Below are 12,502 nucleotides of genomic sequence, written 5' to 3' on the forward strand. Positions count from 1 at the left end.
TATGGAATTTTAGGCCAGAAATAACTGTTCAATATTCACTGAAAATTTGCTGTATGTTAGGCACTGTAATGATGCTACATGTAATTGAGGAAGAACATTGATAACTAAATGGAGGGGCTAGACTGGAAGACAGGAAAAGAGCAGGGGTAAGGCAATCAGGAGGCTATTACTCCATGAGTCTGTGTAAGAGATAAAGGCTTGAACTAAGTGGTAGCAGAGGGAATACAGTTATAAGAATATATTTGGAACTATTAAAGATAATGTCACGTACAAGCCAGAAATGAATTGCATGTCTGTATTGTAATGGGGGTAACACAAGATAAATGAGTTTTCCGAGGTGGGATAACTAAGTGGCTGGTTGCCAGCGAAGAGAGCTAGAAAAACAGGAGGAACCCCCATATCAGGCATACCTCTGTGTATGTGTATGAGAAGAGTATGCAAGATTGGAAGAGTGGAAAGACAGCAAAGAGTTTTAGATGTTTTATGCAGAATATTCAGTGGTGGCTGCCATGTAAGAACTCTTAAGTCAGCAGTAAAGATAGCCTAGGAGCCATCAGTTCTGAACCCCCACTTTGCCACCTCCCCTGGATCTCTTCCTGAGAAAGGATGAGTCATATGTTTCATAGCTGTGGTTTGATCAGCAGGCACAATCCATCTGCTGAGGAAAGGTTGGCAGGGCTTCTTTAGTGAAAATAACTTCCTCTTTGGCTCCCCCTTCCCCTTGCTCTGGGAATGTCAGGATTTCTGCAGTTGTGCAGGCCTTCTGCATGGCTGTTTACATCAGGTGCCATAAATCAAAGCAAATAGAGAAAGGAATGGAGTGACTAAAGACCCTAAAATTCAAGTGGGTACTAAGTGAGCTCAAGATTGACTCCTCTTTATTCTGTTTGCTTTTCAAGTAAACTCCCAGTGTGAGAGGAGTCAATAAATACACAAATTCACGTAAATATTTTGCTGCTGAGAAGCTCCACAAGGGTAAAGGGGCTACCTCTTACCCGCGTCTAGCAAAGAAACATAGTAGGGCCAGTTGGCAAACACATACGGTGAAGAGGTTGGAGAGACAGGATCATACAGCTGATCTCTGCCTGGTCCCCCCCACCCCTCCCCAAGTATCCACAAGACAGTGTTGGTTAGCCACAAACTCTCTTATAGGCACTTGAGACCACTGATTTTTAATATTTTCTTAAAAAAATACAAAGGAAATGAACTCTTTACACCAATACAACTCGGGGAAAGAGGAAAAAAATGGAATTTTAGAATAAAGGGAAAGTGCATCCTTGTTTAGGTTACCACATCCCCACACTCCCAATACCCACAAAGCCAAGAATTTCACTCCGTAACACAGGGGAGCCTTGAATAGTAGCTCAGAAATTCAGAAATGGTGGTAGCAAGTACTGGAACTAACAAAAGAGTTTTGGTTGCCTTGATTATTCTGTCCCAGGAAGAATAAAATCCACTCTAAGGACAGGTCATGGAACCTCATAGTAGGAAAAGGACTAATTGTACCAAACACAGCAGTAAAAACCACTCCTTAGCAGAAGTGTGCCCTTAAAAGAACAGGGCAGTAATCAGGTAGCTGAATTTCTACGCTGCTGCCACCCCCACCCCACCCCCAAATAAATAGTAATGAAGTATAATAGTGTAGTAGTATTTGATTCAACACAGACAGACAGTGTCTCACCGACTCAAGGCAAACCTTGCCACAGAGAGATGAGCCCTGGCGGGAAATAAGACGATTGTAAAATCACAGGTACTTCTAGTTTGTTCCCAGGCATACCAAACTCCCACCTTTATTCCATCTCTGCTCATCCCAACATTTGTTCATTCTTACTCTGTCAATGCCAAGATGCGCACCCAGAAAGATCATGGGGAAATTAAAAGATCCTTCCAATAACACACCCTTTTAAGTCTTCCAGGTTATACCTCAGCGGTGTTCTAGGTTTACTCACGTTCCATCAAATTCTGTTTACTTCCCTTATTCTAAACCCAGTTCTGATACACCAACCTTGTCCCTTAAGGCAATGCCAGGTCTCTCCCCAAGCCCCCCAAGTTTTGATAGGGGGCTTTCCCCCCTCTATTATCCTCCAGAATGGAACTGTGTTGCCCCTAGTTACCTGCAGACTAGGAAAGATATTTATTCCTGGAAAACAAGACTTGGATTTTACCCAGCTTACTCAAGTTGGTATCCTTCCAATCATACGCTGGATACTGTCTACATCTAGTAGTTCATACTCACCTTAATTCTCTGCAATACACGAGGCACAACATATATATGGATTCTCCCAAGCACATGACAGTGCTCTCTGGACAAGGACAGATGGTCTGGCCTCTCAGATCCATTCAGTGTGCACTGTCTTCCCTTGAGTGTCTGTTACCCACCCTCCTCAGAGAGAACTACCAGCACAAAGTGGAGTGTGTGTCAAATAAGTACAATCATCACCACCCTGGTGCTTGTAATCACCCTGTGCACACGGTGAGAAATAGATATTCTGGAAAGGATCCTTGACGCTCCTGTAAACTGTCCCTTGGACTGGTCACTGGCTCTGGATGGTGCTCCAACAACGGTCACTTCTCTCGAAGAACACACACGCCAGCATCACAGCGCTGGGTTCCCATGGATGTCACTACTTCCCAACTGTCGATGATAGGGTCATAGCACTCGATGCTACTCAGCAGGGAGTTCCCATCGTATCTGAGTGGGGAAGAAGCAAAAGAAGAAAATGAACTTTCTATTCCTCTCCATACAGTCCTACATTAAAGTTTGCCACTGGAGATGTCTCCCCCAACCCAAACCCTGTCTCGATCCAAAAATTCGGAATGGATCATGCTGTCCTGGATGCACGACGACTCTAGCCTGGCTTCCAAATCCTTACCCCGCAATAGCATAAAGTCTCCCGCGAAGCACTGTGGCCCCTACATAGCATCGTGGAGTGGTCATACTAGTGACAGTTGTCCAGGAATCGGTGCGAATGTTGTATGCTTCAACAGAAGAAAGGTGGGCTGTGCCATCAAATCCCCCCACCACATAAATATGGTCATTCAGCAGGGCTACTCCTGCACCTTGGGGGGAAAAAGGCATAGTAAATCAACACTACTAAGCTTAGGAGAAGAATTCTAAAAACAAAACATGATCATTGGTGGCTAGCTGAGTTCTAGAGTAGCTGAGGGATGTGGACTAGAGCCAGACAGGCTTAGAATAATCTGGTTGTCTTTATTTTCATTATGTTTAGAGAAAAGACAGGCAAAGAGGAGAATGAAACCAGACTTATGTTTTACATGAGTGAAGTGTACGGTGAAGAAAGAAATACAACTCTGATTTGTTGACACCCTCTTTGACTCCACCACCACTGCATATGTAAAGATTCGTCAGCACAGTCGACTGTCCTCTCCTTTAGATATGAGTGTCTTACCAGAGCGCTTAGTGGCCATTGGTGTAACATTAGTCCAATGTCCTGTGTGGGGATCATATTTCTCAACTGAATTTAAAATATTCAAGCCATCATATCCTCCTGAAAACCAAAGCAGAGACCATTTCAGACAGACTGGTAAACCCTCATGCCCATTCCCAGTGTGCCTCTCTCAGAGTCTTTCAACTAATTCTTATAGTTTCAGTTCTCCTTCAAGAGTTCTAATAATCCAAAGAAAAATCTGATAGTACCCTAATTTCTGCTTCCATGAGAAAGATAACCTCAGTTAACAGAAAAGATATTGGGATAGACTAGGGTTTTAGTTGAAAAAAGTCTATGAACTTCATTTTGATAAAAAGGGGTCCCCACCCATTGAGTTCCCTCATCTTCGCCTCCCAGACTGAATACCTAGGCAGTAGATCACTCCACTGGCCACAACTAGTCCAGCACCCTCCCGGGCGGTTTGCATATCTCCCAGCATGCTCCACTGGTCAATGTTTGGGTCATACCGCTCCATACTGGTATGACGCCTACTTCCATCGAAGCCTCCAGACACGTAGATCATATCTGCTCAGAATGAATGAATCACAGACTATTAGAGGATGAGAGATTTCTTTTTTAATTTTTTATGTTTATTTATTTTAAGGTGGGGGAGGGGCAAGAGAGGGAGAGACAGAATCCCCAGCAGGCTCCATGCTGTCAGCACAGAGCCCGATGTGGGCCTGAACTCACAAACTGTGAGGTCATGACCTGAGTCGACAGCAAGAGTTGGGCACTTAACTGAGTGAGCCACCCAGGCACCACGAGGATGAGAGATTTCTATGAATTCTTCTCCTTACAAATTCCCCACAAGTCCTTTAAATGTTTGGGAACAAAAACAAAGTGTTTTTTCATGAGATAAGTCAATTAAGTCTTATAGATAAGGAAGACATCAGAGTTAAGACATCTAAAACGAACGGGGTAAGATGGAATCCTTGAAAGCACTCAAAGACTTCAAAGGTGGAGTTTGCAAAAATATAACCAGTGCCAATTCTCCACTCGGCACACTGGAACTTGATTTACCAGCTCTGTGGTCAGTGTTGAAACACTCATGAATACTGAAAAGCTTTGGTAACATTAATATTTCCCAAAGCAAAAAGGAATATTTGACCTCATGCTCCTGCCAGACAACAGGAGAGTTATGAACCCTGATCCAGCCCCAACAAAACAGAAACACTGCCCTGCACACCAAGCATACCTCCTAGGGTGGTGGCTCCAGCAAGGCCTCGTCGGACATTCATAGGGGCTACAGAATACCAGACCCCATCCTCATCTGCTGTGTAGTCTAGACATTCCACCGAACTAAGGCGGGAACGGCCATCATAGCCACCAATTACATAGATCCGGTCATGTAGGGACACTGAGGCCACGTAACGTCTCTTACGAGTGATGCTCTACGGATTTAGGAGAGAAGAGGTACAAATATTTCAGTCATGCAAATCTTAGGCCTTATCTGCTGCTAACCTTCCTGTTTTTATCTATGTACCTCTCCTTCTTCACTGTGAACCCCTGGGACAGTAGTTCACCCTCAAGTGGCCTCCAAACCCTCTTGCTTGTTGTGATGCTTTTAAAGATGCAACCCTTCTCCACATCTGCCTCTCTCCAAGGCTTCCAAAAAGTTTAATGTCTTTCCATTATCCAGTGTCTGATTCCTTCCTGTTCCACTGGGCTAAAGACTGTTATCTATCTATAAAGTAGAAAAGTAGCCCCAACTGCTAATCAAAGGGCCAGGATTCCAATATCCTAAAAGTTAGGAGGACTGATTAAAAGATTTCCATGTTCTCAGAACTATTATTGTTCATCCAGCACTGAAACAGAGACATACAAAGGGAGAAAGATATAAACTTCAGACTTCAAGTGAACATTAGTTCAATTGAACATAATTTAACAGAGTTCAGCTTAACAGAGCATGACAATGGAGCATGCTGGGAGTTACACGGACAGCTCGGGAAGGTGCTGAAATAGTGGTGGGTCAGGTAAGTTTAATTTCACACAGGGCCATTGATATTTCTCCTCTTTTGGAACAGGGGGCATTGATATTTCTGAAGTCTAATCTTCTAATCAAATGGTCAGTAACGATGGATTAATTGATTTTGAACCTACCATGTACATGACACTATTGTAAGGAGCATCTTACTATTACTAGGCTTTGCTACTTTTAGGGCTGGATTACATATGATCTAGAGTCAGGGACTGAGGACATTTAAACTCTTTCCCAATGACTGGCTCCACCATTACTTACTGGCAAAAAGCTCCACTCCTGAGTCTTGGGGTCATATTTCTCTACCACGTCGATGGGAGACTGCTGGCTTCCGAAGCCCCCAACCACCAGAAGCACTTCATTGGCTCCTGAGGACAAAGAGAGAAAAAGATAGGTTACGTCACCATCCCAAGCTGGGTAACTACTCATAGGGAAACATAAGTAGAAACATTTGTAGGATTTTGTTTTATGTGGCCCAGAGAAGCAATCTGAAATAGGACACTCATCATAAGGCTGCCTAACAGGAAATTATTTCTTTCTGAGGCTCTAGCTCTTGAGGACCTGGACCTCTGAAATTAAAATTTCAGGACAATATTAAACTCCAGAAGGCAAACTTGAACACACCACACCATTCCAACCTATCTACATGCCTCTGGCTGACATAATAAATGAGGTTCTAAGTGCAGGCAGGGGGCTAAAGGAGCTCCCTGCCCTTCCCAGGCTGTAAAACTCAAAATGGGAGTTTTTTGCAATGGGGAAATAACATTCTCCTACTAACCTTGTCTCAAGAAAGTGGAAAGTTGTGGTTTAAGGACCAAGTGGTAGGCTTTTTTTTGTAATTTTTAAAATGTTTTGATTTTGGGGAGACAGAGCATGAGTGGGGAGGGGCAGAGACAGAGGGAGACACAGAATGTGAAGCAGGCTCCAGGCTTTGAGCTGTCAGCACAGAGCCCCACACGGGGCTGGAACTCATGAACCATGAGATCATGACCTGAGCCGAAGTCAGACGCTTAACCTACTGCGCCACCCAGGTGCCCTCCAAGTAATAGATTTTTAAAATTCTCTTCCATGAACTTTTATTTTTCCAATGTAGCCAACTATATGACCATGTTCCCTACCAATTCATCGCAACTGCCAGGGAATCGTAACAGGTTTTTTTCCCTCTTAAATGTTTCTTTATTTTGAAAGACAGAGAGTGAGCAGGGGAGAGGCAGAAAGAATCCCAAGCAGGCTCCACACTGTCAGTGCAGAGCCCAATGTGGGGCTCGAAGCCACGAACTGTGAGATCATGACCTGAGCCGAAATCAAGAGTCAGACACTTAACTGACCAAGCCACCCAGGTGCACCATCATAACAGCAGGCTTTTAAAGAAAGTCTTTTTCTCTGTTTTCCCAAAGAAGATATTTTGATGTCCTTTATATCTTACTCTCTCCCGTAAAGCCTTCTTGTATTAAATATCTCCTCCTTTGCCTCTTTTCAAAGAGCAAAGTCTTTTGAGAAAATCCTCTGTAAATGTGCTCTACTGAAGTGCATGGAAAGAATGGAGCATTTTGTATGATTCAATTACTAGGAAGACATTCGAGAGACCAAGGCACTATTATAAATAACTGGACTTTAAGGAGTAAAAGGAATACATTTCTTTCTTTTTAAAAAATGTATTGAGAGAGAGAGAGAGAGAGAGAGAGAGAGAGAGAGAGAGAGAGAGAAATATGTGTGCACACATGAGCAGGGAAGGGGCAAAAAGAAAGGGAGAGAGAGAGAGAATTCCAAGCAGGCTCCAGGCTGATAGCGCAGGGCTCCAACCTATGAACTGCAAGATCATGGGCCAAATCAAAAGTTGAATATTTAACCAACTAAGCCACCCAGGCGTCCCACAAATGGAGTACCTTTAAACTGCCAAAAACAGATGCATCCCTGATGAAGTAATGGCTCTGACAATTATCATCAGTGGCTGTTGTAATCATTAGGTGAAAGCAAAAATACTACTTTATAATGCTAAATAGGAAGTATACAACCATCACCTATGAAGTATTCTTGCTAAAAAACTGAACCCAAATCTTGAAACTTACCAAGATTCTAGTGTAATCACCAGTTTACAGACAATACAGGGGACAGAAGAACACACTAAATGACACTACATGGATACAATCAGCAAAATCCAGAATGTGGGAAATTCTAGAAGCCAAACATCTTGGTTTCTTAAATAAATTGCAAGGAAAAACCAAAGTAGGAGGGGAAAGCCTATGGATTAAAAGAGACTAGGGGCGCCTGGGTGGCTCAGTCGCTTAAGCGGCTGATTTCAGCTCAGGTCATGATCTCACAGTTTGTGAGTTCAAGCCCCGCATCGGGCTCTGTGCTGATGGCTCAGAGCCTGGAGCCTGCTTCAGATTCTGTGTCTCCCTCCCTCTCTGCCCCTCCCCCTCTCGCAATCTGTGTCTGTCTCTCAAAAATAAAACAAGCTTAAAAAAAATTTTTTTTTAAGAGATAAAGAGACAAGAACTCAATGTAACATGTGGACCTTGTCTGGATCCTGATTGGAGAAACTTAAGTGTTCAAAAGCAAAAACTAGGGAAATACTAACAGGTATTTATATCTGATGAAAATAAAGAACTGGTTGTGTTTCAGGGTGATAATGGTGTTTTAGATACATCTAAAATTTTTTTTTCATGTTTATTTATATTTTTGAGGGCAGGGGGAGGGAAGGAGGGGCAGAGAGGGACAGACACAGAACCCAGGCAGGCTCCAGGCTCTGAACTGTTAGCACAGAGCCTGACGCGGGGCTCGAACTCATAAGCGGTGAGATCATGACCTGAGCTGAAGTCTGACACCTAACTGACTGAGCCACGCAGGAGCCCCGATATATTATTAAAAAGCTCCTTCTTTCAGTGATACGTATAAAAGCATAATATATATGGATGGAATTATATCCTGAGATTTCTTTCAAAATAGGCCGAGTTGATAACTGTTGAAACTGGGTGATGGGTACAGGGAATCATATTTTTCTGTTTCTGTATATGTTTGAAATTTTTCTTACTATCCCACACATAAACCGTGAAGCTCAACCTCATTTAAGAGGACACCTGTCTTGTATACTTGCCAAATAAAGTTAAATGGACCCTTTTCCAAGGTGAGCCAGTAAGCAAGTCTCAGCAGTCAGCTCCTTTCAGAAAATCAAAGCCTTTGAACAAAGGGTCTTTTCATATTATGCTTATTTTATTTGTGCATAAAATTCCTTCAAGCTGGAAGAGGCCAGGACCACAAAGTATTTGTTTCTTCCTTGGCAGCACTATTCCCCTATTTACCCCTTTCTTACAGTACTGCTTCTCTCCCTCTGACTTGAATAGAGAAGGCAAAAACAATTCTATTCACACACATTTCCCTCTATAGGTAAATAGGATACTAGTGGATGATATCTGTATGGCTAACACAATGAACATACTCCACAGCAACTGAGAGGCATTTTCTATGCTTTGCACATTTAAAAAACTCCCGCTGATTCTCAGCTGTAATTCCTGTTGCTTTATGTAATTCCCAGAAACAAAAAAAACAAAAGCCTAGTATTATGCTAAGTGAAATAAGTCAGGCAAAACAGATACCATATGTTTTCACTCATATGTGGACCCTGAGAAACTTAACAGAAGACCATAGGGGAGGGGGAGGGGGAGGGGGAGAGGGAGAAAAGTTACAGAGAGGGAAGGAGGCAAACCACAAGAATCTCTCTAAGCACTGAAAACAAACTGAGGGTTGGTGGGAGGATGGGGGAGAGGAGAAAGTGGGTGATGGGCACAGAGGGCACCCGTTGAGATGAGCACTGGGTGTTGTATGGAAACCAATCTGACAATAAATTATATATTTAAAAGGCATTTTTAAAAAAAGAACATACTTATAAAAATGAGTTCTGAGTTTCATTAAATTCTAAGTTCCTCAAATGTTAAAAAAAAAAAAAAAAAAAAGCCTAGGGGAAAAAACCACTTTCTTGATAATATTTCACTCAGGCAGCTTCTGAAGGATGGGACATAGAAACAGGTAAGAAATACTTAGACTGTGTTACAAAACCCAGAAAACTGACAGTGCTTCCTCTTAGCTGAAAGTTTCTCCATAACATTCTGGGAACTATATGTTTACAGTGGAACTTGGACAAATGTATCAGCATGAGGCACTCAGGGATTTTATGGTTCTAAATGCCTGGGGTCCTAGACCATTGGTTCCAAACGTCTTTGTCATGAAGGACTCTTTTCATTATTTTCCCATGACAGATCTTGTGTGTGTGTGTGTGTTTTTTAAATGTTTTTATTTATTTTTGAGACAGAAAGAAACAGAGCATGAGCAGGGGAGGCACAGAGAGAGGGAGACACAGAATCGGAAGCAGGCTCCAGGCTCTGAACCGTCAGCACACAGCCCAACACAGGGCTCAAACTCACGGACTGTGAGATCACGACCTGAGCCGAAGTTGGACGCCCAACCAACTGAGCCACCCAGGAACCCCTGGGTTGTTTTTTTTTTTTTTTTTAATGTTTATTTATTTTTGAGACAGAGAGAGACAGAGCATGAGCGGGGGAGGGGGAGAGAGAGACACACACACACAGAATCGGAAGTAGGCTCCAGGCTCCGAGCTGTCAGCACAGAGCCCAACGTGGGGCTCGAACTCATGGACCATGAGATCATGACCTGAGCCAAGTCGGACGCTTAACCCACTAAGCCACCCAGGCGCCCCAGATCTTGTGGTTTGAAACACTGTCTACCGAGCTGCATCTAAGTAATTAACTTGCTGGTACTGCTGGAGTTACATGTAAGTACCAACAGAGCTTTTGATAAGTATGAGAGCACCAGTGTTTTCACACTGAACAGATATAATCTTAATTTTTTTTTAATGTTTATTTTTGAGAGAGAGAGAGAGAGACAGAGAGACAGAGAGACAGAGTGTGAACAGGGGAGAGGTAGGGAGAGAGGGAGACACAGAATCCGAAGCAGGCTCCAGGCTCTGACCTGTCAGCACAGAGCCCAATGTGGGGCTCAAACTCACAAAGCATGAGATCATGACCTGAGCTGAAGTTGGACACTCAACTGACTGAGCCACCCAGGTGCCCCTGAACAGATAGTAGTTTAGTCTTTATTTAGACTGTGTAGCTTTTTAAAAAAAAAAAAAAATGTTTCTTTTTATTTTTGAGAGAGGGAAAGACAGAGTGCATGTGTGAGCAGGGGAGAGGCAGAGTGAGAGAGAGAGAAAACGAATCCCAAGTAGGCTCTGCACTGTCAGCTCAGAGCCCAACTCAGGGCTTGATCCCTCCAACCGTGAGACCATCACCTGATCTGAAACCAAGACTTGTTTGCTTAACCAACAGAGTCATGCAGGTGCCCCGAAATGCCAGTTTTCTTTCTTTCTTTAATGTTTACTCATTTTTGAAAGGCAGAGAGAGATAAGAGCACAAGCATGGGTGGGGCAGAGAGGGGGACACAGAATCTGAAGCAGGCTCCAGGCTTTAAGTTGTCAGCACAGAGCCTGATGCAGGGCTCGAACCCACAAACTGTGAGATCCTGACCCGAGCCAAAGTCAGACACTTAACTGACCGAGCCACCCAGGTGCCCCGCCAGTTCTTTTCTTTTTTTTTAAACTAATGTTTATTTATTTTTGAGAGGGAAGGAAAGAGAGTGAGAGCAGGGGAGGGGCACAGAGAGAGGGAGACACAGAATCCAAAGCAGGTTCCAGGCTCTGAGCTGTCAGCACAGAGCCTGACATGGGGCTCAAACCCAGGAGCTGTGAAATTATGCCCTGAGCCAAAGTCAGATGCTCAACCAACTGAGCCACTCAGGCGCCCCCAGTTATTTTCTTAATACAGCATTGGGAGGTTGCTGGAGTGAAGAACATGAACTTAAAAAAAAAAAAAAACCTTTTAATAAAAATTATAAAATTACTTTCTGAGGCTTAAAACAATTTATATGGCCACCAACATATATGCCAATTCATATATATGCCAATTCATTCTACTCTCTGTAGCTGAATATTGTTTTTTTTTAATCTCTGGTGCTATGGTAGGCAAAAAATTGTATTTATTGTTTTAATTCTTACTTTATTACTAATAAGACTCTATTAGTAATTATGTCGTATTTCCCCCCTTATATTTAGTAGTCAATTGTACCTCCCCCTCTGTAAACTGAACACTCAAGTCTTTAGTGTTCCTCCCATGCATTTTTACTGGGCTCTTTACATACAAATAAATTTAACCCTTTGCTGTGGTTGTAGCAAATCTATTTTCCCAATTTGTCTCAGAATGTTGCGCATTTTCATTTAGTCAAATACACTACCTTTTCCTTTGCGGTTTCTTGTATTGCTTTTGCCTAGAAAGTCTTCCTCTCCTGGAAGAACTCCAGTGTTCTAATGTCTTCGGACCCTAACTTGGGGACCACTACTTTAACAATCTAATGTGAAAAGAGCTAGTCTAAGGATTGACTGGAAGAAAGCCTGTTTGTTCTTTGACAATGAATGGGGGTGGGAGGGACTTGTTAGATTTTTATCTTTCCAACGAGGAAGATATGTCTAAAACACCTGACAGGGAGTGCCTGGCTGGTGCCTGGCTGCTCTTGGTTTTGGCTCAGGTCATGGTCTCACAGTCTGTGAAGTTGAGCCCCATGTCAGGCTCCGTGCTGACAGCACAGAGCCTGCTTGGGATTCTCTCTCCCTCTCTGTCCCTACTCAGTTCACGCTCTCTCTCAAAATCAATACATAATCAATCAGTCAATCAATAAAATACCTGACAGAAACAGTGTGAAAAAGCACATTAGTGAAACTGAGGCATCTTGACAATGCCATGGTCATTATTTGTGGGGGGAGGGATTAGGAGTTGTGTGTGTGCTGTGGTGTGATGTTAGAGGAATACAGCAGACAGACTGCAAGCTTGCTAAAATAACACGGTTCAGAGACTACATTGCCATACGTATTAATCTTTAGCTCAGAAAAGGAGACTGTGACAAATTAGGAATTGCAATTTCCATTATATCTTCTGTGAGAAAGTAATGGCTAAGAGGTAAATAACTAAAAGAGAATCCTCACACATGATTTGGCAAGCTATTTTTATAT

At 43.0% G+C, this 12,502-nt stretch overlaps 1 protein-coding gene across 2 annotated transcripts in view; it reads right to left on the bottom strand.

Moving 5' to 3' along the window:
• Positions 1-1,151: 1,151 nt before the first annotated feature.
• KLHL12 (kelch like family member 12) overlaps positions 1,152-12,502 on the bottom strand; it is a 35,240-nt gene continuing 23,889 nt past the window's right edge. For both annotated transcript variants that reach the window (XM_019822002.3, XM_003999378.5), the window contains exons 7-12: positions 5,689-5,795; positions 4,645-4,840; positions 3,816-3,974; positions 3,411-3,509; positions 2,874-3,060; positions 1,152-2,692 (exon numbers count right to left, since the gene is read on the bottom strand). In XM_019822002.3, coding sequence (XP_019677561.1) covers positions 2,566-2,692; positions 2,874-3,060; positions 3,411-3,509; positions 3,816-3,974; positions 4,645-4,840; positions 5,689-5,795 — 875 coding nt within the window. In that variant the 3' untranslated portion in view covers positions 1,152-2,565. The remainder of the gene's footprint in view (positions 2,693-2,873; positions 3,061-3,410; positions 3,510-3,815; positions 3,975-4,644; positions 4,841-5,688; positions 5,796-12,502) is intronic.

The sequence above is a fragment of the Felis catus genome, chromosome F1 (assembly GCF_018350175.1).
Source record: "Felis catus isolate Fca126 chromosome F1, F.catus_Fca126_mat1.0, whole genome shotgun sequence".
NCBI classification, from domain to species: domain Eukaryota; kingdom Metazoa; phylum Chordata; class Mammalia; order Carnivora; family Felidae; genus Felis; species Felis catus.